The 27,386-nt window shown below is 49.6% G+C and overlaps 1 protein-coding gene across 1 annotated transcript in view; it reads right to left on the minus strand.

Annotated features, from left to right (window-relative positions):
• The window catches only part of APEH (acylaminoacyl-peptide hydrolase), an 883,124-nt gene that overhangs the window by 144,415 nt on the left and 711,323 nt on the right, over positions 1-27,386 (minus strand). Inside the window, exon 16 of the mRNA XM_086938781.1 lies at positions 2,399-2,482. Within this exon, the coding sequence (XP_086794907.1) occupies positions 2,399-2,482 (84 nt within the window). The remainder of the gene's footprint in view (positions 1-2,398; positions 2,483-27,386) is intronic.

Here is a 27,386-nt window from a genome sequence, read left to right on the forward strand (position 1 = left end):
ATTAGGGTGGGAAGTAATTTAATTGTAAGTAATTCAAAAAAAATGTTAATCTAATTTTTAATTATTTAATTGTTAGTTAATTTATTGTTAATTGGTAAATAATTTGTATTAGTAGGTTAATAATGAATTTTTATTTGTATTTTTAATTGATTAATAATATATTATTTAAAAGTGTTAATTATTTTAATTAATTTGTAATTGGTATTAATATTATTTTTTTTAATTTATATATGAAGTATTTACTTTCCCTACTGTTGCACCCACTGGAGTGGGAATAGTAGTTTTTACCCTCCTGCTATCCAACGCTTTCCCTACTGTTGCACTCACTGGAGTGGGAATAGTAATTTTTACCCCTACACTATCCAACACTTTCCCCAATGTTGCACTCTTTGGAGTGGGAATAGTAATTTTTACCCCTACGCTATCCTACGCTTTCCCTACTGTTGCACTCTCTGGAGTGGCAATAGTCATTTTTATCTCTACGCTATCCAACGCTTTCCCTACTGTTGCCATCTCTCGATTGGGAATAGTAATCTTTACCCCTACGCTATCCAACGCTTTCCCTACTGTTGCACTCTCTGTAGTGTGAATAGTAATTTTTACCCTCCCGCTATCCAACGCTTTCCCTACTGTCGCACTTTCTGGAGTGGGAATAGTAATTTTTACCCTCCCGCTATCTAACGCTTTCCTACTGTTGCTCTCACTGGAGTGGGAATAGTAATTTTTACCCCTACGCTATCCAAGGCTTTCCCTACTGTTGCACTCACTGGAGTGGGAATAGTAATTTTTACCCCAACTCTATCCAACGCTTTCCTTACTGTTGCACTCTCTGGAGTGGGAATAGTAATTTTTACCCCTACGCTATCCAATGCTTTCCCTACTGTTGCACTCTCTGGAGTGGGAATAGTAATTTTTACCTCTACGCTATCCAACTCTTTCCCTACTGTTGCACTCTCTGGAGTGGGAATAGTAATTTTTACCCTCCCGCTATCCAACGCTTTCCCTACTGTTGCTCTCACTGGAGTGGGAATAGTAATTTTTACTGCTACGCTATCCAATGTTTTTTCTACTGTTGCACTCACTGGAGTGGTAATAGTAAATTTAACCCTCTCGCTATCCTATGGTAAATATATTGTATATTTTTTATTAATACTATGTTTATATATATATATATATATATATATATATATATATATATATATATATATATATATATATATATATAATGAACATGTTTATTGAAAATATCTGTCGTGTGTCAATAGCAATATGCCTTTTTGAAAACGTTGTGAATGCGAACGGTAAAAACACATTAGGATGTTTTCAGTGTTTTTGCACATGTGATCTATGACGCCAAGAGTGGGAGGGGCACTTTGCACTTTAAATGTAGATGTTGGTGTTTTCAAACTGTGACACGTGATCAAGGGCTTACGGGCTTGAAACGCGTTGTGTTGGGTCACTTAAAATAAAATCACTGCCCACTTGAAATACCTCGGAGGTCTGTGTCTCTTTCCTCGCCTGTCTGCTGCTGCGGAGTATCAGGAAGTGGTTCGAGTGTTTCCAGATATATATATATATATATATATAGATTCCAACCGGAGGTTGATGCGGCGCTTCCACAACAAACCCAGTACGCAGACACAGATGGATAAATCCACAGCCAGACTTCTTCAAGGTATTTCTTCGTCCTTTATTTCATATAACGTGCAGAGGTGCAACACACTGCCAAACAGACGCGTTTCGGGCGTGAACGCCCTTGCTCACTGTCCAAATATATATATACACAATCCAAGTTTCTCCCTTTACGAAGAAAATACGCAGGCTACTTCTGGATGCTAAAGTGTTCTTTATTTAAGGCACAGAATCTGGTAGCTGCCTACCGACGCGTTTCGCCACTAAGGCTTGGTCTATATATATGTATTAAAAACATTTTTTTATTTATATTACTTTTTTATTCATTTTAATGTTATTTAAGTATTTTAAGTATGTTTAAGTTAGTAATATTTATTATTTTAAATTACTTTGAACTATTTAAAAAATTCGAGATTTTGACTATCTATATTTTTTACAGCAATATTTTTGATTCGATATTTTTGTACTTACCTGTTTGGAGATAGGAAGTCGATATTTTGGCATTCTATATTTTTTATTCGATATTTTTGTAGTTCTATATTTTTGCCATCGATATTGTTTCAGTGATCCAAAAATAAAACAATGATTATGAATATAGTTATAGGTGGCACAACACAAGACCACTTGGTGCAAAGCTGCTTTGGGCTCATACATACTTTTCATGCATCAGCCTCAAAGTACTCATTTAATCCCATGTCTGTTATTTTGTTATTATCAACACACTACAAATGGACCACTTCAAAATAAAAGGCAGACATTTATTTACCATGAGGCATCACAAGAAGAGGGAGATTTGCATCTACCGTGGTATTCTTGGGCTGGAGATAGATACATTCAAAATCAAGTCCAGCTGCACACAAAAAAATAGATAAATTACTACACCAATTTAGCATAACTACTTTACCATTTTGAAAATACACTAGGAAAGAATTGAGAAACAATTATCAGATTCTGCCTTCAAAACAGAGGTAAATGAATAAAAGTGACTTTATAACACATATTCAATTCAATTCAATTCATTAGTCTTTATTCGATAATTTACAATCATAAAAGACACAAAACATACATAAAAAGTGTCGATAAAAAGGTTTGGCACCATAAAAACAAACAATTCATACTAAGTTTGATACCAAACATTATCGAATCCTAGCAAATACTATAGAGGTTAGAAAATCATCTGTACCAATTCTCTACAGTTACTCTTTAAAATGAGCAATTTAGGGGGAGGAGCCAAGCTCGCGACCGTGATGGCCGCACTGTAGCTCGGCTCCGCCGACCTTCCTGCCTTAACGCATATCCTGACCTTCATCCTGTTCCGAGACGACACACTCGACAAGTAATGGAGAGGTGAAACAATGCTCGCACTCACCGTTTGTCCCGGGGGCTCCTGTGTGCCGCGGATCTGGAGTTATGCCCTTGCTTGGTCCGGGGCCTCCGCGGCGCGAAGACCGGGGACTTGCCTGAGACGGCCGGCCGGAGTGAAGGCGTCGGCCCTTGGTGGAGGAGAGGAGTCGGCTGAAGAGGCCATTGTGCGGTTGTACCGGTGGCGACTGACCGGGCCCGGCCTGTGGCCTGGGGGCCCGGTGGTAGGGCGCGGCCCGCCGCGGATGGGGGTAGACCGTGCAGGAGGCATGCCCCCCCATTGTTGCCCTGTCCGGCCATCTTGAAGCCCTTCGCCCGGCATCGGCGGGCGGCGCCTGTTGGACGGTGCCGCTGGCGGTCCCCGTTTTTGGTGGCCCTCCTTTCTGCACCAAGGTTGCCATTTCCGTGGCTCGAGTGGACTTTAGCGGTGGGCCTTGCTTGAGAGCCCACTCCAGAAGTTGAGGCACGGAGAGGCGCGGCTGAATTTACAAGATGGCGACCGGAGCCAAGTGTCACAAATTTACTCGGAGCGGCGAACCTGGGCCGCTGAAGCGCGCAATGGCCGTGATCTGTGATCGTGAGCCCACGATTGGTGATGTCCTTGGAGCCCTACATTCTTTACGTGAGGCCATGGTCTTCGGCTCCGGTGTGAAAGACAATCGATTCGCTGCCATGTTTGTTGGGCCGTCCCTCATGGACGCGGCTCGATTTCAAATGTGTGCTCCTTCGCCTCCCTCGGCTGCTGTGAGGAATGCTGCCGCTGTGCTTTTGCAGGACTGTGCGCCTGCGGCCCTGAATCTCCAAGTGGCTTCGATTGTGGCGGATGCGGCCTAAGGGCCCCGCGTCGGGACCCGTTCGTGCCCGAATGACTGGGGAGCGAGGTGGCTGCTCGACTCGAACTGCTTTGGTGTGGCCCCGCTGTCATCCCGCGGGGGAGACCTCGCTTTCTTGGGCGGCGAGACTACACCCATATTGCTTGCTGCTCCTGATGCTGCTATTGGAAAGTCTGGACTGCCGCAATTATTGCATGCTCCCCCGTTGATACTGGGGTCCTCTGGTTTACACCCCTGGCCTGATTTGTACCGATCCTGTGTCCGTTTCATCCTGTACTGTTTGCTACCTACTATACTACTGCGCATGATGGCCGTGGTCAGGAGTGGACAGGGGCGAGCTGGTCTGGACCCGGCGGACTACTGGTTAACGGATGGAGATGAGGTCTGCCCGCAGCTGTGCCAATATGGCCGATTCCTTCGAATATTTCTGATACTTGAGGTTGTGTCGTTCCCGCTTAGATGTGGTTTCATGAGTGTGAAGGCGGGGAGGGGCGTGGCTAGCAGCCGATGAAGACGGTCGCAGCCTAGCGAGGCTCCCGACCCTCTGCCCGTAATCCGCCACTAATCCTGTCTTAGACCCGGGATCCCCGTGGAAATCGGGTAGATCCCGGAGCCAACCCCCAGGTCTGTCCCGGTTGGGGAAGCGCGCCGCAGAAACAAGCACAAAGGGCGCTGAAGGGCGCGGAGTACCCGAGACGACCGGGACCAAGATGGCGGCATCCTACCTAGCGGCCGCCGAAGAATAGCGTCGAACCTGCCCCTGAAGTCCTGCTACCTCAGAGAGGGGAGCCGTGAAGCGCTAGACTGCTGGAGAGCGGCTGAGGCTATCCGGAGCACCGGCGGACCCTGAGGTCAGTGCGGGGTCCGATCGGGAGCGGTGCTCTGGCGGAGCTCCGCCCACAGCCGCGAGGGGCTTACTCTGGGCCCCGGCTTTGAGGCCCGCGATCCCTGTGGGTGCTGCCGGGCCCTGTACCCGGACGGAACGCTCGTGAGAGGCCGAGACACAACCGGCCTTGCCTTGGGAGGACCCTACGGAGGTACCGGGTGTGGAGACTGCCCGGAAGTCCCATTTAGCGGCCCGGAAACGGGGCCCGCGATCCGATTGGGCGGCTGTCTGACCCTGGCCTGGCATGAATGGTGGCGCCATCTCTGCGAGGGGCCCGGAGGAGCATTGAATCCGGCCACAGCACCGTCACTCTAGACCCGTGGGACGCGGAGGCGGAGAACCAGGACCGGGGAGAGGGGTGCGCCCGCTGTGGAATTGCGCGCCCTACACTCTCCTCTACAATTCTGAGACCAGGTTCTGATTCCTTCGTGGGGGGAAGCTCCAGATCGCCAACACTGCTGAACGTTGAGGTGGGCTTGAGGGAGTGCTGACCAGGAGGAGTGAGGGCGGGGCCAGCCTGGTGGACCCCGGGCGGACCCCTGACGCCCGGTTGCCGGAGAAGCCGCCGAGCCCTAACAGGCCACTGGTACCGTTTTCGACCCCCGCAGCACTGCCCCAAAGAATCGGCTCACCGCCAGACGACGGCTAGCGGCGGGACCACCTTGAGGCTGACGATCTGCCTATTGCGAGGGACGCCGTCGCCGCCGGTTCACCCTGGGAGTCCGGAATTGCTCAGAGGTGCAAGATGGGAAAGCCTAGAGGACCCAAGGGGGAAGGAAGCCCGGCCACGGAAACGCCAGAAGACTCCTCGCAACCCCCCACGGAGCTACAACTGATGCAGGACCGGATACTGGACGCCATTGCTGCCACGAAGGAGGCACTGCAGCACGATATTGGTCAAGTGGCGACGGGGCTGGGGCACTTACGAGCAGATCATGCGAAGCTGCAGGACAGGGTCAAGGCCACTGAAGCTGCCCTACAGGAGGTCGTGCCGGCCCATAAATCAATGGAGGGGTGGCTCACAGAAGCAATGGAGCGGATACAGGCCCTAGAGAAGAGAGCAGAGGACGCTGAAAACCGCAGTCGGCGGAATAACGTACGCCTGGTGGGCCTGCCGGAAAAAAAAGAAGGTACGGACATGGTGGGCTACCTGACCGACTGGCTAAAGACTGTGGTTGCCCCGGAGGGCCTATCTCCCTTCTTCACCCTGGAGCGGGCGCACCGCGTGCCTTCCCGACCCCCGCGCCTGGGCCTTCCGCCGCGCCCGGTGGTCATCAAATTGCTCCACTATAAGGACAGAGACTGGCTCCTTCAGCGGGCCAGGGATGCGGGCCCATTTCAGGTGGACAATAGTAAAGTCACACTATTCCCGGATTATACGTTTGAGACCCAGAAACAGCGAGCTTCGTTCCTCTCTATCAAAAAGGAGCTACGTGCCGAGGGATTGCAATACTCCCTGCTGTTCCCAGCCAAGCTGCGAGTGATAGTGGAGGACAAGGCACTGTTCTTCGAAACTCCGGCGGATGCATGGACCTGGTGGGACACCTACAGGGCGGGCACAGATGGGGCTCGATTTAGAGCCGAGGAGGAGCGCCAGAACCATGAGGTCAGGCGATCGAGAAGGCTCAGAGGGCGCAACCGGGGATCCAACAAGCCGTCCACATCGCAAACTGAAGACGAACGGAGAGCAGCGCTGCAGGCAGTTAAAGAGGTGTCGGGATCGGCGCCGGTCCCATCGGCAAGAGAATCAGCCTCAGAGGCCCTGGCCACGGGCTCAGACACTGACTTTTCGGGGCTGGATGGTGCTAGGGGCCCGAAGGTCACCCCCCAGACTTCGGGGGAAATCCTTGAGGCCTAACAGCTGTCCGCGGTTTCTGAGAGATGAGAACCTGAAGGCGGCGCCTCCATGATCACCGGAACGGACTAATGTGAGAACTTTCTTTTATGAGTCGCATTGAGTATTGTGGGGCGGAGGGGCATGGGAACAAGGCTTGAAAGGTTCAGTAGCCAATTCACGCACCACAGGGCCCATAAGGCCTCCGTGGTGAATACTACGGACTACAAGTTTCAGTGAGCACGTTTGCTCGCCGGTTTGGATGGGAGCCACTACTTTGCAGTTGGGTCCTGTGCTGGGGGAGGGGGGACCTGGAGAAGTTGGGGTGACTCGAGGTGCAATTGGGGACGGGGGGTTGGGGGGGGGGGGGGAGTTGGGGGCGGGAGGTGGTGGGAAGGTGTCTGGTGTCCGGAAGCGAACGGTTATTGACTTAATTTGCACTGATTGGGGTGATGGCTAATATAGGTTCGTTGAAGTGTGTGTCCTGGAACGTGCGGGGACTAAATTCCATGACAAGGAGGCATAAGGTACACGCCCACCTTGTCCGCAGAGGGATTCACATTGCCTTTCTCCAAGAGACCCATTTAACCAAAATGGAGGGCGCCGCTCTGCAGAGGAGATGGAGGGGTCAACTGTTCCATACCACATACTCAGCATTTGCCAGGGGAACATTACTTTGGATCCGGGCGGGGGTTCCTTTCCAGGTCACTAGGCACACTGTGGACCCAGAAGGGAGGTATGTGGCAGTTGAGGGTTTGCTCAGGGGTCGTCAGTTGGCACTTTGCTGCGCCTATGCGCCAAACGTGGAACAGGCATCGTACTTCACTAGGCTTACCAAACAGTTAGCTTCTTATTTAACGGGACCAGTGCTGCTGGGGGGGGATTTCCACTCTGTGGAAGACGCCATTCTCGATAGGTCGCACCCACCTCTACACGCATCCCCAGTTCACAGACTAGCAAAACACAGATCAAATTGGCAGTGGATGTGGGACCTGACGGATGCATGGCGCATCCAACACCCAACTGATAGGGATTATTCCTTCTACTCGGGTATGCACGACCTCCACGTCCGCATAGACGCTTTCCTATGCTCCCAATTGGTGTTGCCAATGGTTGCCCGTACCGAGTACCTGGCACGCACGATCTCGGACCACAACCCCTTACTTCTCACGTTAGCCTGGATGAACGAAGTTTCGCCAATCCCAACATGGCGGCTTCACCCGGACACATTGGACGATCCGCCGTTCAGCGGAGCGTTAGAAGGTAGAATATCCCAATACTTTGCCGAGAATGAGGGGACTGCCTCTTCCAGGGCCATGGAATGGGACGCGCTCAAAGTAGTAGTAAGGGGGCACTGTATAGGGAAGTTCGCGGGCGTGCGGCGAACACTAGTAGAAGACGTGGACAAGGCCGAGCAGGCCCTGAGGGAGGTGGAGATACACCGGCCCAACCACCCCGACATGCAGGATAGGGTATGCTCAGCGCGGGAAGCAGTGGCGGTGGAGGTGGAGCGCCTTCGCTGTTTTGACCACAAGACATACTTAACCAAGGCACTCGCTGAGGGAGATAAGACGGGGACGCTCCTAGCCTGGTTGGCAAATCCCAGTAGGGGTACCACCCCAATACTGACCCTGACCGGCACGGAAGGCACTACGTATAACACCCAGCCAGACATATTGCAATGCTTTAAAGCGTATTACGAGCGACTATATAGGGGGGGGCCGGTGGATCAAACCGAGATGTTGGAGGCCTTGTTGTCTGAGATACAATTACCATGCCTAGAGCAGGACCAAGCAGAAGCCCTTGGGGGCCCGATTGACTTAGCAGAAATTAGGGGGGCCATAAAGAGAATGGCGCGCAGGAAAACACCGGGAGTAGACGGTCTGCCCATCGAGTTCTACTGTAAATACATAGATATCCTAGCCCCACGGCTCCAAATAATATATAATGAAGCGAAAGAGAAAGGGGAGCTGCCCTGTTCAATGCGTGAGGCGATCATGGTTCCCTTACTAAAACCGCGTAGGAACAGCTCCGACCCGGCATCGTACAGACCATTATCGATGCTAGCGACAGATTATAAAATCTTGAGCACTATACTGGCCACTAGGCTGGTGGCCCATATGCAAGACTTGATCCACAAGGATCAGTCGGGCTTTATACCCACTAGAAATACGTCGCATAACATTCGCAGGTTGCTGAGGCTGGTGGCGGACCCTCCGCCGTCCGCCAGAGCCCCCATGGTGATGGCGATTGACATAGAGAAAGCCTTAGACAGCCTAGATTGGAGTTACTTGTCCAGGGTGCTGCGAAGTTTTGGCATCGGGGATGACTATGTGCGGTGGACGGAGGTGCTATATGCATCGGCGGGCGCTAGGGTGCGAGTGGGAGCGTTGATATCGGATAGGTATGCAGTGCATAGGGGTACTAGACAAGGGTGTGCACTCTCTCCCCTGCTGTTTGCCCTTGCGATAGAACCATTGGCGGCACTGGCTAGGAAAGGTGATTCCTACCGAGGGTTGGAGGTAGGCGGGATTCATCACCACATATCGTTGTATGCGGACGACCTCCTACTGTTCTTGGATAATGCCGAGGAGGCAGTGGAGGGGGCGGAAGACCTACTAGCACGTTTCGGGGATGTTTCGGGACTGAAAGTGAATTGGGCGAAGACCTGCCTCTTCCCTCTCTGGAGGGCGGAGAGGTGCCCCCTGACCCGTCCCGAGCTCCGCTGGGAACCGACCTGTCTGCCATACCTAGGGGTGTATATTTACCACGAACCCGCAGACCTGATGGAAGGCAATATAAGCCGTTGTATCCGAACGTTGCAGGGTAACATGACTTTTTGGGCCATCCTCCCTTTGTCCATGACAGGCCGAGTATCTCTGCTTAAAATGATCGCCCTGCCACGATTATTGTACTTCTTTCGGTCCCTGCCTGTGTGGATACCGAGTATCGTATTTCGACGACTAAAGTCTCAAGTGGTGTCCTTTCTGTGGGGAACTGGCAGGCGGAGAATAGCCTTGGCAACCCTGACCCGCCCGAAGAACGAGGGCGGACTCGCGGTCCCTGATTTCGAGCTTTATTACTTGGTCGTCCAGCTGCAATTCCTCACACAGGAAGTGGCAAGGGTATACCGGGGCCCGGGGCAGGAGAGGGACACTGGCACCCCCCGCCATGTGCTGGCATATATCACCCTGCAACAGAAGCTGGCACTCAGGGATCTGTCCCAAGAGGAACGAACACTGAGGCTATGCTGGAACCGCGTGCAAAAGCGTGCTGGTTCCGGACACCCGTACGCGCCCGAAATCCCGCTGCGTATGCTCACTGCGTTGCCACATGGCGGCGACTGGTCGAACCTCCAAGGTTGGGAGGAGGCTGGCCTGCAGGTGGTGGGGGACCTCTACACTGACGGGGTGCTCACGCCGTACCAGTCCTTACGGGAACAGTACGACCTCCTGAGAGGGGACTACCTGCTGCACGCAGCTGTGGTGCGAGTGATCCAGGGGCACTGGGGTGAGGGACTGAGTGAGCCCGCGACGTCACCTCCGTGTCAATATGTGATGATGGCCGCGGGAACAGTCAAGGCAGTCACGTGCCTGCACTCCAGAATACTCGCGAGCACCTTGCTGCCCCTTGCGCGCCTAAAGGCCCAGTGGGAGACTGACCTGCAGAGAGAGATCCCAGATACGACGTGGGCTCAATTGGTTCAGAGGCCCAGGAAGAGCACTAGAAACGCCCGATTCCAATTGATACAGCTCTATATCCTTCATAGAGCCTACCTTACCCCGAAAAAAATAGCACGATACTTTGGAGCAGTGGACGCAGCGTGTCCTAGATGCGCACAGACAGGAGCGGACTTGCTACACATGCTGAGGGACTGCCCGCACCTGCAGGACTTCTGGAGGGAAGTGGGTGACACCCTGAACGAGGTCACGGACAGGGAACTGCATTACGATGGCGCAACTACACTCTTACACTGGTTTCCGCACACACGTAAGAATATACTGACAAGCAAATTCATAGACATGGGCCTACTCCTTGCGAAGAGGGAGCTCACCAGGGGATGGAAATCAAAGGTAGCGCCGACACACCGGAAATGGCTGGCCGAGTTTCAGAAATGGGCGGCAGCAGAGAGCACGATCAGGTATCAACTGGCACGACGGGGGCCAGACGGGAAGGCTCAGGAAGCGGCACTAGCGTGGGAGATTCTAGTCCAGGCACTCAGGGATAGTACGGTGGAGAGTGAAGAGGAGGAGGAAGCAGAGGACCCAGGGGTTCCCGGGGTGGCGGTGCCAATCCCAGCGCCCACCACGGACACACACACTCATTAACCAACTCCAAACTCCGCAAGTCACCAACACACTCCAGTATACTGCACACCGGACACGGGACACCATAGAACACCGGAGGGGTGGGGGGGGGCGTTGAGAAGGGGGGGGGGGGAAACGCAGCATCCCATTGACATCGAGGGGGTTGATTTGCTTGCTTCTACGGCATTGATTGCGCTTATACTATGATTTGCACGCCCTACCCCGAAAGCGGATTTCCCAGTTTTGCGCGCTTTTATCGCTGTGGGGCGCGTGTAGCAGCGCGGCGTTCTTTCTCCCCCCTCTCTGACACTTTTTCCTCCCTCTTTTCCCCTCCTTTTTTTTTTTTTTTCTTCCTCCCTGGGTTAGTATAGAGGATGAATACAACTAAGCTGCTGCTCTGGTTCCTCTGCTATGTACTTGCATATATATAGGTGGTCGATGGGTGCGTGTTGGGCCACGGTGGGACTGTTCTGAACTGGGGTATCTATAAGTTGATTCCTGTAAAATGCGGCTGTTACCTGTTTTTATCGATGCCCTTCTGTTTTGCTGTTAGACTTGTGGCCCGCCTAGGGAACTTCGATGGCGAAAAGTTGCAGTAGATCCTGCTATACTCCCTATTATATTATAAAATTAACCTTCCTTAATCCTGTTTCCAGCGGTCATATTCCGCCCTTTTACTATTAGATCGCTTCCTTGTACAACGTTGGGTGACTGCCAGGAAATCTTATTATTGCTTCATGTGCCTTCATACTGTGTCGTGGCCGGCCTGACTGGTTGTAGGCCCGTATATGTATGCCTTCATTTGCACAATAAAGGTTTTAAAAAAAAAAAAATGAGCAATTTACATTCCCACAATCGAATACTAAATCTGGTTCCTCAACAGCCACCAGGTTTTTTTCTCCTCAATACCCAGGCCCAACTAAGAAATTTTGCAGTTGCATTGACTATATCTGAACCAGTATTCGTTACCAGTATACACTTAACTGTCATACAGGGTCTAGAGCCAAGATTTACGCACAGTGGCTTTAGCCACCTGCGGCGAGGGCCCTGGTAAGCTGGACACACAAAAAGCAGATGAGGTAATGTCTCTTCCCTAGTGTAGCAAAATGGACAGTTAATGTCCCGTTTTGCAACAAACGATCTTAATGGGAGAGCACCCACACGGAATTGATGATATAGTTTCCTATCACCAGTTTTCGTAATCAAATTCCAGTATGGTTCTGCTTTCGTTACAAGCTTATGGTAAAAAAAGATACCAGTGAGCTACGTATTGCTCACCTTTGACAGGGTCATCTTAGTTATCGTATCCCAGTAAAGCTCTTTATAGTCATTTTTACTAGGGAATGTATTCCCAGCTGGGATATCCCACAGATGGCTTATGCCCATTTCAATCAAATTATACTTGATCTTCTGGAGCCATTTAATTTTAGAAGCCAAGTCAGCATTCCTGACGTGCAACATTGCATTAGCATAAGGTGCCAATTCTGTGGTGGTCCACAGTCTCCTCCAATAAGCCAGTGGTCTGAAACCTGCAACCTCATCAAAAGAAATACAACAGAGGTCTAGGAGCAGAGGCTTAATAGGTGTTGATTAAGGGAGGGCAGTCAGGGATCTTAAGAACTTATTTTGCGCTTGGACTAAGGGTGTTAGATTTACAAACCCCCAAAGTTCAGCGCCATAGATAATAACAGGACTCCAAAGGAAATTAAATGCTTTCAAACATTATTGTGATAGAAAAATATTGACTGTAAATATGGAAAAAAACAAGGTTTTATGTTTTGGGAAGAGCCAGAAGAATTTTAATTGGTTCTTGGGCCATGACAAACTGGAGGCAGTTAAAGAATATAGATGTCTAGGCCTCTGGTTTGACAGTGCGCTAAAATGGCGCACCCATTTGGAGGCTCAAAAAGCAAAAGCTTTTTTGTCCATATGTGGGCTAAAAAAGTTTAATAAAGAATATGGCGATTTGTCACACAGACCAATGTTAAAGGCATTCAAAGCAATGATCCCTCTCCAAGTATTGTATGGGGCAGAGGTTATATATCTGAGTGGTAAACATGTGTGGGATCAGAAAAAGAAGGAAACATTTTAAAAATATTATTGTCTTTACCTAGCTGTACAATGGTTCAAGCAATCAGAAGGGAACCTGGGTTAATTTCTTGGAGTGTGCAATCCCACATGGCCCTGGTAAGATTTTGGAAGCATCAAGACCCAGGAGTGGTACAGAAGGTCTCACAATGGTGTAGAGAGGAGATTCAAATAAGTAGCCTTGGTTGGGCACAGGACGTGAGAAGAATCCTCCAGAAAGTAGCAGGGCGCCTTAATGTGAGACTCTCCCAGGACTACTTGGTGGCCGATTTTACAAAGAGAACGCTTAGGGAACAAGGTCAGTCTTTTACAAGGGCCCAGGACCTTGATTATATGTAGGGCTCCCGGTTTTATGGTATTTATTTTTTTGCCATTTCCGTCTGTATTTATCCATATTTATGGGCATTTTTTCTGTATTTATCCACATTTATTTTTGTCACAGGCAAAAGACGACGCTCCAGCTAGTATTTTTCCACATTTATTTAAACTGACAATGCACACATGCGCCCGGTTGTTATTGGTCAACACTCTACATTCATCTGAAAACTTTGCAATTTTCAGAAATATGCTTAAAAGTGCTATCACAAGCCATTTGTCTCAGCGCCTTGCAGTTTCTGTCATCAGCAGAGTGCCACATCCTCTCCCCCATTGAACACCATACTGCCCCACTGAGAAAAACTCACACTGCCTTCAGCTGCAACCCAATTGTGCCTCACCAGCGCTAAAGCTGTCCCTGGCCATCACTATGAGGATTGATGTTTTGTGTGTGTACAGAAGATAAAAACAGATACAGGGGTGCATGGAATTTATTGTGTGCAATAATTACCATTTATTCTGAGTTTTGCCCCTAAAATGAGGCACATATTGCAAGTTTGGAGCGTACACACCAACATCTACATGTCCCATTATTCACCTGCCATTTTCCCATTGATACATGTCTGCTGGTTTGGCATGCCGAAATGTATCCAGCTAATGGGTTCTAGCCCACCAGTATGTACTGGATGCAATAAAAAATGCAAAACTCATAATCCAATATGTGCAGTAACAGGAGTTACCACAGACACTGACTGGGACCCTCGTGATGAGGGCGTAAGTGTGCGGTGACACATATGAAGGACTTTCCAAAAGCGTTCACTGTGTTTGCAAATTGCAAATGAGCAGACAACAGATAATTTATCCGGTTCTAAGGCACTGATGTTGGTGGTAGCTTCAAACCTGCTATAAACAAAAACTGAACTGCACCCTTGCCAGTGCTTTGTCGAAGCTCTGGGTTTATTTAAAATCAAAGTCAAACAGTTTGGAAGGGACCCACATTCAGAGGCGCAACTAGAGTGAAATTTCAGGGGGTGGGGGGGGCTAATACATTTTTTGGGGCGGGGGGGGTCTAATTCTTCAGAAATCAGCAGAGTGAAGAGGCAGGCCCAGCTCCCGGTACTCGCCTTGCGGTCCACAATCTCGGCGATGTGCTCGGAGAGCTGGGTACTGGCACGCACTCAGTCATGTTGACGCTCTTCTTGCAGCTGCCCAGGATGCTCATCTGCTCGGCCAGCAGTGAGTGGCCCAGGGGGGTACGACTGGGGCCTGGCGGACCCCCACCGGCTGGGGGTTGTGTGATTGCTCCGTGCATGGGCCCGGCGGTATTGCTGCCTCTTCTGTGGGGTGGGTACTGTCCTCACCAGGGGACCCCCTCATGGGGGTACTTGCAATACTTACTACCCATGCCATACCTCCCTCTCCCCTAGTAGTGGTATCACTGAGGGGGAGCTTACCCCCTGGGACGAAATGAACTATGCAGGTGGTCCCTGCCCTCTCCAGGCTCTGAACATTGCATGCAATTGTAAGGGTCTTGCTGACAAAGGCCCCCTGCACCCTGTACTATGATCCCTCCTGCTCTTCACTGTATCAGCACCCCCTCCCTTGAGCATGCAAGCAGTCCTTGCTTCCACCTTGCCCCTTACATTTTTCTTTCTGAACCAGTGGGTGGCCCTGTCTTAATGTTGTATAGGTACGACTCATCGCAGCATTAGGTGAGTGTCCCTTCCAATGCCCTCTGCTCGGCCTTCGAGATTTACATCAGCCTGGGTCCACTTGTGCAATGTCTCCATCAGGTGCCTTTGTCACACCGACATGAAGAGTGCAGGGTGCGAGTCCTTTATCACAGAACAAGGTGCTCAGCCCCTTCATCAGTGAAGGGTGGGTGGCGCCCTCTAGAATCATAGCTGCTTGGGAGGTTGTATTCAACTTTAACTTTACTTTTAGTATTCTAGTGCAGTGATTGTGGGGCACCAGGTCTGACTTGAAGCTGCAGGGTTCTGGGGAACCCGGCAGGTGTTCCTGGAGGCGTGGAGGATACGAAGGACCGCAGGAACTGTACGAGGTGTTTTGTGGTGCCGTAGAGATAATGGCAGACTTTTTAGTTTAAGTTTGAAAGTCCTTCTCCAGTAACAGGAGAACCACTATTGCAAACATTTGCAGAACTGAATACAGTCCCATCTTTGAATACGTTTAAAAGGTGCCTGGACAGGCGCAGTCACTCAAGTAAGCAAATGACAGCGTGCTGCTGTCCACCAGCAAAAAATAAATGCAGTCTGAAACAGATGCTATTGTAACTGATAGACCCAGGCTCTGCACTCCTTCCCTCGACCATGGTGGAAATGGGGAGAGCTTCTTGCAAGCAAGTGACGAGTACCTCTCAGTACAACAAAGCCTCATTAAAAAGACCTGTGAAGTACCCGGGTGCGGCTGGCAGCTCTGTGTGAGACCGGGAGCTGTCTCAGCCCGGGCTGACACCTCTTAACCCTCTAAGGAGGGGGAGACACCAGATGGTTGGAGGTGTGTTTCTATTGATCTCAATGAGGACCTCACTCGAGGGGAGGAGTGGAGCCCCTCGAAATGGCTGGGGCATCAATAAAAGCGGTTTGTGTTACTGTAGGCAGGTCTGCTGGAGCACGGCAGCACACCAAAATGTATTAGTATTTTCCCATTTTTATATATAAATACAGATAAAGGAAAACTTGTTTTCCGTCTGCATTCATATGTAAAAATCCGTAAAAACAGAAAACCGGGAGCCCTAATTATATGCTAGTGAAAAAATTGGTCCAGTGGTTGATGAAGTTTGGTTTCCGTACTTGGATATATTGCCCAACCAAGTGTTAAGATATGAAATCCTAAGGGCTCGAGTTGGGGTTAACCCTTGGAAGATAGACAGAAAAATAAAGACAGCATTGATTGGCCCAGATGGTAATTGTAACTGTGGGCTAGGATTAAGAAATGACATGTTGCACATATTGCTTGATTGCACATTTGTACTTGTCATACGTAAATTGTTTTTACGTCCTATATTTTTATCACATAAGATAAATTTGTGTGCCCAAGCGGTTTGTTTACTTACAGATATGCCCTCATTAGAAATTGCAATAGGATTGGGAAAATTCCTGAATGCCATAAAAGAATTTGTAAGGGAGATACCGAAGGAGGGGCATTGATCCTACATGTTTTTAGGTCTTTCATAAATGTGAATTTTTATTTTTATTTTTATTAGGAATCTAGAGTTTTCTGTAAATTGGGTTCAATGAATTGTATGTCGTTGAGGGTGTTACCTTCTTTTAACATGTATTGAATTTTAATTATTTATTATGCAGTAGAATTTAGATTGTTTATACTATTTGGATCCTGATTGTGTTTTGCAATGTTGAAAAGACTATGGTCTAAATAAACAAAGTTTCTCTCTCTCTCTCATAAAGATCTGATTTCCCCATTATAGATTGCTACAGCTGGCCCTTTAGATTTAGTATATGACAACTTGTATTTTTTTAGCAGGGCTCCCGCTAGCTGATTGTGCCTAAGAACTAGAAGTTCAAGTTGGGGCACCCAATTCATCTTCCTACCCATAGTTACCCTTAGATAGGTAAAAGTATCAGTTTGCTCTAAAGATGCATTATCCAAAACTACTCTGCCTTTAACAGATTTATGTCTATGCACTACCATGTACTTAGTTTTGTCAACATTCACTGCCAGCTCATGGTCATTGCAGAAAACTATAAATTGATCAAGGGCACATTGCAGACCAGACTGGGTTTTTGATAAAATTAGTGTGTCATCTGCAAACATTAATAGCGGAACCCTTGATCCAGCAAGAGATGGGGCATCTGTCGGAAAATTAGAATAGTATGCAATAACCCTATTTATAAATAGGGAAAAAAGGGTAGGAGCTAGGATGCACCCTTGCCGCACACCTTTATTTACTGGGAAAGGATCAGTCAATTCACCCTGCTGGCCCCATCTTACTTGGGTATAATTTGCCTCGTGCAGTTTGATAATAAAGTCAAGGATTTCTAAGGGCATCCCAGCCTCCTTTAGTGAGTCCCACAGCTTAAAGCGAGGTACTAAATCAAATGCAGATTTTAAATCAACAAATACAGCATAAAGGGTTCCCCCTGCTAAAATCACTGTGGACCAATAAATCATTGTAAATCGGAAAACTTGATCAATTGTGCTCATGTGGGGTCAAAAGCCCGCTTGATAGGTAGATAAAACATTCTGCTCTAAAATCCATTCATTAACTCTACCTCATACAAGTCTCAGAGCTATTTTTTGTAAAGTATCAATTTGGCTTATCGGACTATAATTGCTAGGACTGGCGCGGTCTCCCTTTTTAGGTTTTGCCTAGCGGAAGCTGCGCTCTGCGCAGCTTTTCCGCGCAGGCGAAATCCTGTTGAGAACTGTAGTGTGGCTTTTGTTCGGCCCTCGTCCTTGATTGGCTGGCTCCGTAAACGGAGCCTTGCCATTGGACGAGGGGCCTGTCCGTCAATGCCGGACCAGACACGGGGGCGTTCCCGACATTCTTTGGCTTTTGCCGACGTCACGGGACGCCGGGAACGCCCCCGTGTCTGGTCCGGCATTGCCGGCACTACTGCGTCTCTTCTCCTCCGTCGCCGGCCTCCAGTCTCCTCCTCCCCGATTGCATTGCCCCGTGACTGGCCGGCCGGCCAATCCTAGCGCGGCCGGCCGGAAGTGCCCGCCCCCCCGCAGCCCGGGGAAGAAGGAGAGGAAGACGGCAAGCACTATGGCGGCGCCCGCGGGGAGACCGGAGAAGTGCCTCTCCAACCGTGAGATCCTCGGCAGTACCAGTAGAACTCTTTATTTTAGGTAAGTGCTAATACCTCTTGCCTGTTCCCGACCCCTGTGTGCCCGTACACGCCCCCCCCTCCCGCTGTCCGTGTGCCCCCCCCCCCATCCATAATGCCGGCCGCGAGCTGGGCCCTGCCGGCGTATGCTGTTGCCGATAATGCACCGATGTACGTGTGTTGTGTCGTGTTGGTGTTTGCTCTCCAAAGCTCCTTCCTTGTTATGACATTTCCCTGCTTGAACACAGTCGGCTAGGAGGCGTGCAAAACGTGACTGCCTCGAACTCCCGTAGCCTCAATTTTAACCCATGTGCCGACATTATTATTGAAAACCACAGAGACAACTGGGTACAGCAGTGAGGTCGTTCTCTTCAAGATGGCGTTCATATCCCGGGCTCTTTTTGTGTGTGTGAGTGTGTGCAGAGCGCGAGTGCGTCCTGTAAGCGGGCGCGAGCGGCCGGTGTGTGATCGAATGTGGTAAGTGCGCCCGTGGAGGTGGCTGCGGTGTCCGTGCAATACATACACACATACACCTCCCCTGGATGTCTCCCGAAAGAACCGACAGAAAAACCCCTTAAAAATCAAATAAACCTGGAAATAAACACTGGATCTCTCTTGCCGAAGCTGGTGAGAGGCATGGAGTGGGGCGCGGGGCAGCCGGGTCCGTGTTTCCGTTGGCCCTGCTGAAGATCCCAGACCCCCCCAGTTCAGCCCGCCGACGTTGCCGAAGCTGGTCAGAGGCATGGAGTGGGGCGCGGGGCAGCCGGGTCCGTGTTTCCGTTGGCCCTGCTGAAGATCCCAGACCCCCCCAGTTCAGCCCGCCGACGTTGCCGAAGCTGGTCAGAGGCATGGAGTGGGGCGCGGGGCAGCCGGGTCCGTGTTTCCGTTGGCCCTGCTGAAGATCCCAGACCCCCCCCCAGTTCAGCCCGCCGACGGCCCTGCTATCACCCCCCTCTTTAAATCCCATCTTTTCTTTGAAAAGAGACCACTCTCCGGACCCTTCTGTCCCGAAGACGACGATGGGGACTCGGGTTCCCTAACACGGCGAGAGAGGATTAAAAACATTAATATAAAGGGGGAAAAATAGATATTGTTTTTAAAATCCCCCAAACCAAAAAGGATGGCAAACTCGACTGGGAAACCTCAAGAGTACCAGCGGAGGAAAGGGCAAGCTTTCCTGGACGAGCTGAGGCAGTTCCACCACAGCAGAGGGTGAGAAGACCCATTTAGCCATAAACCTATAAGACACGGGGGTGGTGGAGGGGTAGCTTTGCCAGGGGTCCGGTATCGCCGGCCTAATCTGTCGGATCTCTCTAACAATCTCTTTGTGCACAGGTCCCGGTTTTGAAAGCTGCCGGCTGTGGCGGGCAGGGAGCTGGACCTGCATGCTCTCTAGACCCGGGTCACTACCCTGGGAGGCTTCTCTAAGGTGAGCGGGGGGCCACGCCGGCAAACTTCCTTCTCCTCCTGTCAAACACTTTTTGGATTTCCCTCGCTGCTGCTCTGGACTGCGTCCGGGTAGAGAGGGGCGAATAAGGTCCTTTGCGGAGAGGCGCCTGAGGTGTCCCAGAGCCTGCCAATATCGCTCCATGTACTATTCAAAAGCAGTTGATTTTGAGTTTCCTGGCTTAGGCAATTGTCATTGTAGGTAGCTAGATAGTTTGGGCAATGTATAGCAAAGAAGTCCTTCATTCGGCTATGACGGGTGAGAGGAGACTGGGTAGCCCAGGGATGGCCTGTGTTCATAAGTATACAAATGTACAATCTATTTCGTACTCACGGGTGCAGCCGATGGATCCCCCCCCCTCCTGAGAATGTTAACTGGCAACTTGCTGCTCTGCCGTTTGGGAAGCGGCAGGGTGAGCGCGAGGAGGCAGGAGAGACGTTACGTCACTAAATAGGGTGTTTTGTATGTGTAGGATCGCGATCCCGGCAGGGAGACTCTAAGTAACGTCACAAGAGAGTACGTGCACTAACCCAGGGAGGTGTTGGAATCTTTTATGCACAGGACTGTCCCGTCTAACCCGCCGGAAGTACTTGCCAGCAGCACAGGTCACCCGAGCGTTACTTTTTGAAGCGGACTGTTTGCTCTGCAGCTGAGCGAAGGTAAGTGTAGATGTGAGTTAGGTGATGGGGCTTTCATCTGCACAGGGTCATTGGGGAAGGTACGCCGGCAGCTGGCAACACTCGTGTAGCGCGATGTCTTTCGGAGGGTCTATTGATGTCACTCGCTCAATTTACAAACGTTAGCGGAGGCAGGCAAAAGTGCAATTGTTACCACTACGATTCACCTGCTCAACAAGATACCTGCGGTGTAAGTGGCTGCGGTGACCCTTTGTACAGCAGAAATTCCCTGCCTCACCACTGACCGGCCACTCAGACACCATGCACCCCGTGGCTCCTAATGAGGGGTTGAAGTGGGAGTATTTATTTGTTTAATGTAAACACAGTCGTGAGGTGAGCGTTTTTAAAGGGGCGGGGGGAGTGAGCATGAAATAAACATTTCATTTTTAAAAGACAGTTTATATACACGCTTTTTGTAGTTTTAAATTTGGAAAAATGAAAGATGTAACTTACCTTTTTATAAGTTACTTTTTGAGGCAGGCAACAACCACAGTAGATTGAGAACTTTCCTACGGCCATTGCGAATGTTGGCATTGATTTTATATAGTGTGGACATGGCCTGGAGGTATCAGAGCACTTTACAAGAAAAAAGTCCCCAAACAGTTGTATGAGCACATTACAGATACAACCTAGGAAGGATTACAAGCAGGTGATCTACAGTACGTGGGTTATAGGCGGTATGCGACTACAGTTCCAAACAATCCATACAGGAGTAAATGTGGGATCCAATAATGGAAAAAATGGAAGGATATATTTTTTAGAGCTACCGGACAGGCTTCAGACACAGAGAATTGCCTCTGGTTTCAGGGATCCAAGCACTGCTTCCCTGGTCTTATAGGGACTGGTTACAGTTATGAAGTACTGGCGTTGGTTTCAAGGATCCCTGTGCTGTTTTCCCAGGCCAGCTGTTTGCTGCCCTCTCCCAGCCTGCCCTCTCCCAGCCTGCCCTCTCCCAGCCTGCCCTCTCGCAGCCTGCCCTCTCGCAGCCTGCCCTCTCGCAGCCTGCCCTCTCGCAGCCTGCCCTCTTGCAGCCTGCCCTCTCGCAGCCTGCCCTCTCGCAGCCTGCCCTCTCGCAGCCTGTCCTCTCGCAGCCTGTCCTCTCCTGGCCTGCCCACTCCCAGCCTGTTCTCTCCTAGCCTGTCCCCTCCCTGCCCTTTCCCAGCCTGTCCTTTCCCAGCCTGTCCACTTCCAGCCTGCCCTTTCCCAGCCTGTCCTCTCCCAGCCTGTCCACTTCCAGCCTGCCCTCTCCCAACCTGCCCTCTCCCAGCCTGTCCTCTCACAGCCTGTCCTCTCGCAGCCTGTCCTCTCGCAGTCTGTCCTCTCGCAGCCTATCCTCTCGCAGCCTGTCCTCTCCCGGCCTGCCCACTCCCAGCCTGTTCTCTCCCTGCCCTTTCCCAGCCTGTCCTTTCCCAGCCTGTCCACTTCCAGCCTGTCCTCTCCCAGCCTGTCCACTTCCAGCCTGCCCTCTCCCAACCTGCCCTCTCCCAGCCTGTCCCCTCCCTGCCCTCTCCCAGCCTGCCCTCTCCCAGCTTGTCCCCTCCCTCTCCCAGCCTGCCCTCTCCCAGCCTGTCTCCTCCCTGCCCTCTCCCAGCCTGTCCTCTCCCTGCCTGTTGTCGTGTCCCGGCGGCAGCAGGCAGGAGCGTGCACTGCGTCCCCGAAGTAACAGCCCTAAACCAAGCAAGATGTACGCCCCCCCTCCCACCAATCCCTGTTAGGTAGTGGAAACTGTCCAAACTGGGGTGCAGACAGCCCCTCTCACCTTTCGGCCTGGTACCACTGCACCAACCGCACTACTTCCCTACTGACCGTTCTCCACTTCAGCCCTGTCTAAATTACAATTCATGCTTGTGACCCTTTTGCCTGCTTGTGCTTGTTTTCATGACCCTGTTGCCTGCTTGTGCCTCCGTGTGCCCATGTTGCCTGCTTGTGCCTCTGTGTGCCCCTGTTGCCTGCTTGTGCCTCCGTGTGCCCCTGTTGCCTGCTTGTGCCTCCGTGTGCCCCTGTTGCCTGCTTGTGCCTCCGTGTGCCCCTGTTGCCTGCTTGTGCCTCCGTGTGCCCCTGTTGCCTGCTGGTGCCTCCTTGTGCCCCTGTTGCCTGCTTGTGCCTCAGTTTTCGTGCCCCTGTTGCCTGCTTGTGCCTGTTTTCGTGCCCCTGTTGCCTGCTTGTGCCTGTTTTCGTGCCCCTGTTGCCTGCTTGTGCTTCCGTGTGCCCCTGTTGCCTGCTTGTGCCTCCGTGTGCCCCTGTTGCCTGCTTGTGCCTCCGTGTGCCCCTGTTGCCTGCTTGTGCCTCCGTGTGCCCCTGTTGCCTGCTTGTGCCTCCGTGTGCCCCTGTTGCCTGCTTGTGCCTCCGTGTGCCCCTGTTGCCTGCTTGTGCCTCCGTTTTCGTGCCCCTGTTGCCTGCTTGTGCCTCCGCGTGTGCCCCTGTTGCCTGCTTGTGCCTCCGTGTGCCCCTGTTGCCTGCTTGTGCCTCTGTGTGCCCCTGTTGTCTGCTTGTGCCTCTGTGTGCCCCTGTTGCCTGCTTGTGCCTCCGTGTGCCCCTGTTGCCTGCTTGTGCTGTGTGGGTGTGTGTGGAGGGCTCTGTGTGGCTGTGTGTGTAGGAAGCTTTGTGTGGCTGTGTGTGTGGGCGGCTCTGTGTGGCTGTGTGTGTGGGGGGCTCTGTGTGGCTGTGTGTGTGGGGGGCTCTGTGTGGCTGTGTGTGTGGGGGGCTCTGTGTGGCTGTGTGTGGGGGGCTCTGTGTGGGGGTGTGTGTGGGGTGGCTCTGTGTGTGTTTGTGTGTGTCATTTGCGAGAGATAAAGCTAGTGGCATTGTAAATGACAATGCCATTTATTTATGTTAAAAAAAACATAAATAAAAATAATGTCAAGAGCAATGCTAATTGCTCTAACTTTAACAAAGGCAAAACCATTGCATTGTAAATGCTTGTTATATATGGTGGATAATTTCGGCCCCTCGCCAGTTGTCAGGTATTGATGCACCTTTAGTAATAGCATTTATGATGATATAGATCTGTTCAATCCAAATTTTCCTATCCTGTTTATAAAGGTCGGCAGGAATGCAATCTTGGCCAGGAGCCCTCCCTGCTGGCACCCTGTCTAAAACTCTATCTATCTCACCTTTGGTGAAGAGAAGAACTGCCTCAGTATTAACCTAGGGATACTTAGTGCCACTGCTGAGCGAGGAAGCAAATTGGCCTTGAAAATGCTGGACCTAAAGTTCAGGAGCGACATTATTGACTGATGTAGTTCCTGTCAAATGACTGCCCCATTTGACCAATTCCCAAAATTTTGTCCAGTTCTTCCCATTTGAGGCATTGGTTAAACTTGCCCATCTATTCTCATCATGATTTTTTTTTGCCTTCAGTTGTACCTTTTTATAATTTGCCCTTGCTACTTTAACCTGTTAAGGGACTCCTGTCTTTATTGCATTAGAGAGATGTCGAAATGCAGTACCACATGCCTCATTATACCACTTGGACTCTTTTTTAAGGAGAGGCTTAAATGGTTGCCTGGTTTTTGTAAACAATGACTTCAGTTGTAAAAAGTAATCCTTATGAATCTTCATAGGATCTGAAGAAGAATTACCTTTGGCATCTAAAGAACACAGCAAGGGTCTCTTCCGTGGAAGACCTAATCTGCTTTCGTAGACCATCGTCCGGCGGCAGTCTTTAGACATGATCACCTCTCCTATCTTAGATACAGTGTCCACCATTGGACCATCCTAGTTAGGGACAATAGTAGAGGATCATGATCACTCTCTGATCTATGACAGACCACCATATCCAGAAGTCTAGCCCAAAGTTCTAAACTTATAAATATGTAATCAATTCTTCTACTTCTGGTTCCATTGGAAAATGGGACACAGCCTTCTGCATCCGAGGGAGTTCACCCATTAGTAGCTCTGATCCCACGCCCTACGGATAGACTTTTCAATTGGAGCGCCGCCTCAGTCCATTTGTTATTTGGATTCAGCGAGAGTGGAGGCACCCCCCAATTCTGATCCTCCTCCATACTAAGGCTACAGTCATCTATACCAAATGGCTCGAATGTACAGGTGAAGCCAACTACAATAACAAAGACACATGAGCCATCCAGCCCGTCCATAAATGTGTCTAATTGGGCAATGGTTGGTGAGGCTTTCCCACCCGGTAACCCTCGCGTATGCACATTGATTAATATAAAGTCTGGCTCACCCTTGGGAGAGATCTTAATAGGAAGTATATCAGGACTGTCTATTGGTAGTTCCTTAATTTGGAGGGATTGTTGTTGTTTAACCCATACTTGGTCCCACTTTCTGGAACTCCCTTCCCCCCACCATCAGATCTATACCCTTGTACTCTGATTTCCGCACGGCGCTCAAAACTCATCTTTTCCTGCAAGCCTTTCCGTCTTAATTTCCTGCACCCCTTTCTCTAGGTTCAACTGCATCCTCAGCGCCAAGAAACCGTTAGGTATATGTGCGCTTAATAAATGCTTTTAAATTCAAATTCAAATTCATGACCAGTCCCCCACTAGGTCTCCCCTTTTAATTTGCGATTGCCGCTTTACCAAAAGCCAAATAGCTCGGATGGCAAATCGTATCTATAGACCTGGTCTCCTGTAAAACAATGAAATCGTGACCCACAACAAAGCACGACCAATCAGAAGACGTGGTTTTATGGAGCAACCCTGCAATGTTCCAAGATAATAGGGGGAATACATGATGGTGCGGGCTCCCTGGGTCAACCTGTGATAAAGGTGGGCCGTAATCTTAGTTTTTGTCCTCCAAGTCGTGGCATCTGTCCACTAGATCCAAATCTCAGGAAGAAGGAATCTTTTGCTAACAAGATCTTCAATGAATTCCTAAAGGAAGCAATTCTCCATCCCCCCTCACTTCAGTGCCTCAATCTCCACCCTAGAAGCCACAGGAAAGTAGCCAATACACGTCCACGGTCTGGGAAAGTGGGATCACCTTCCATATTGTGCCATAGTAAAGCAGTGGCCATCCAAAATGGATCCCACTGGTCCCGGTACTCCGGCTTATATAGAATACAGTGTCCTGCTACTATCACTGTACATACATGCACTTGACACACATACAGAACGTCGGTGCAAGGTTCTAGGATTCATATAATAGCGGTACTTTACATGAGATGGGTCAGTAGACTCTCTCTCCCCAACATCTAGGAGATCTGGTCACACTACTGATTAACAAACATCTGGTACAATGCCACAACTGATTTACATGATTCATCCAGGACTTGGATAGTAGTCCTGTACCTATTCTGAGGCCACGCATTGTATGCACCTCCAGGTCACATAACAGGATATAGACCTTGCATTACTAAGGACAAGCCTCTGCCTCAAGACACGTACTAGGTTAGTGTGATGCCAGGGCCAAAATGAGAAGTGGAAAAACCCGCTTCTCATACAGTCATACAGTCAGGGTAGGAGTACACACCCATTTGTCATGTTGGGTATATATTCCCGTCCCAACACGTTTCTATATTTACAAATTGCCCCCTTCATTTGTCATGCATTCTGCCACACAGAACAAGGCATAGATCAAACAACTCTCTGAAATAGAGAAGAAAATTATGGATTGGTTTGTTGTCCTTTTCAATAACTTCTTATTAGGTAGGGATTTTAAAAAAATGAGGACTTTCAATGAATTCAGTTATCTAATCACACAAAGGGAAGAGCAACTGAAGAACTTAATGACAGATGGGATACCGCCTAGATGAAGGAGAAATAGGTTGGTGCATGGAAACTATTCACTATCTAGTTCTACTTCACATCTAGCTACTGATAAGGCATGCACAAGCAGACCCCATGTACAAACCTTTGTGGTTTGTAAAAGTACCCTACACATATTCCTGAAATGAGCAGAATGAAATACATAGGAAGAACAAATCTTACAATCATACTGAGGTTCGAACAGCCTGTGAGTCACCCATACATTATACATTCTTTAACAATGTTTAACCGCTTCGATGCAGCGCATATTTCACCGCTGTGCGGGCGAATTCTACGCGTGCGCAAGTCGGATGGCCTCCAGCCATCCGACTCACATGCCCACCATGACGTTAGACGGCCCCCGGCCGTCCGACCCACGGAAGAGGTTAATTTCTCAGGATTTACAAGGAACCGGAAATAAATATATTCATCTTATAAAATTCCAGTTTATATAGGAGGTGTAGATAGCCCTACATGGCAACTATTTAATTTCAGCATGTGCACAGAACTCCGCAGGTGAATAATGCACTGTTGGAATAGGCATTCTTTTTTCTCACATATTTTGTCAACAGGTCTTTGATTCAAACCACAAACTATTTGAAGCGTATGACTGCAAGCCACAATCCTTACGCTCAGTCTCTAACTTTTTGTCAATTAAGTACTTTTTGCATCATATAACTTCTAAGATAGTCAGCAGTACCACACTATTTCTATTTTGTACATGCCTAACATGTACATAAAGGTAAACTATGTTGTATATGTTTGTGGGCCATACCTACTGTGTTTTTTAAATGATCTAGAAGTTTATAGAGTAATTTGTGGGGCAGTAGCTTGGATGATATCAGTGATGTCATTAATAACGTTATTTAACATGTCAGGAGTGTTGTAATATATGAGATCATTAGCAGTGCATGCAGGGAAACAAGTTATAGGTACATCAGTATACTGGTGCATTTCAGTGCTTTCTAGTTTTGAAACATTCGTTTTTTTATCTCTTTTCAACACCGAACTATAACATTTTAACCTTTGTTTTTTAGTAAAGAAAACATTATTTGGTGCTGCCACTTTCCAAAATAAATCAGCCACCTCAGCTGCTTCCTGGAAAGTTTTGTTCAGATCTGTCAAGCAGGGGCCAAAAAGAACTGGTGGGGTCAGGGGAAATGTACGGGCGGGAATCCCCAAATGATTTCCCATGTTAATTTCCATTAAACATTTTGGGAAACGATATAGAAAATAAAAAAAAACAGCTGAACAGAATTACACCAATATTAGCAGAAAGTTAGAACTTTACTCAGAAAACATGCTTTTTGTTCTTTGATGTAAATCTGTTCAGCCATTTTCGATAAATGAGTGTTTAAAGAGGTGCTCGGAAGGTCATACAGAGTTAAAAGGTTAGAGCATATTGGGACACCAACAGTAAAAATATACCCAACTGGCCACTTTAAAATTATCTGGTTAATCCTGATTGGCTGGCCACAACCAG

Source organism: Lissotriton vulgaris, chromosome 9 (genome assembly GCF_964263255.1).
Source record: "Lissotriton vulgaris chromosome 9, aLisVul1.2, whole genome shotgun sequence".
NCBI classification, from domain to species: Eukaryota; Metazoa; Chordata; class Amphibia; order Caudata; family Salamandridae; genus Lissotriton; species Lissotriton vulgaris.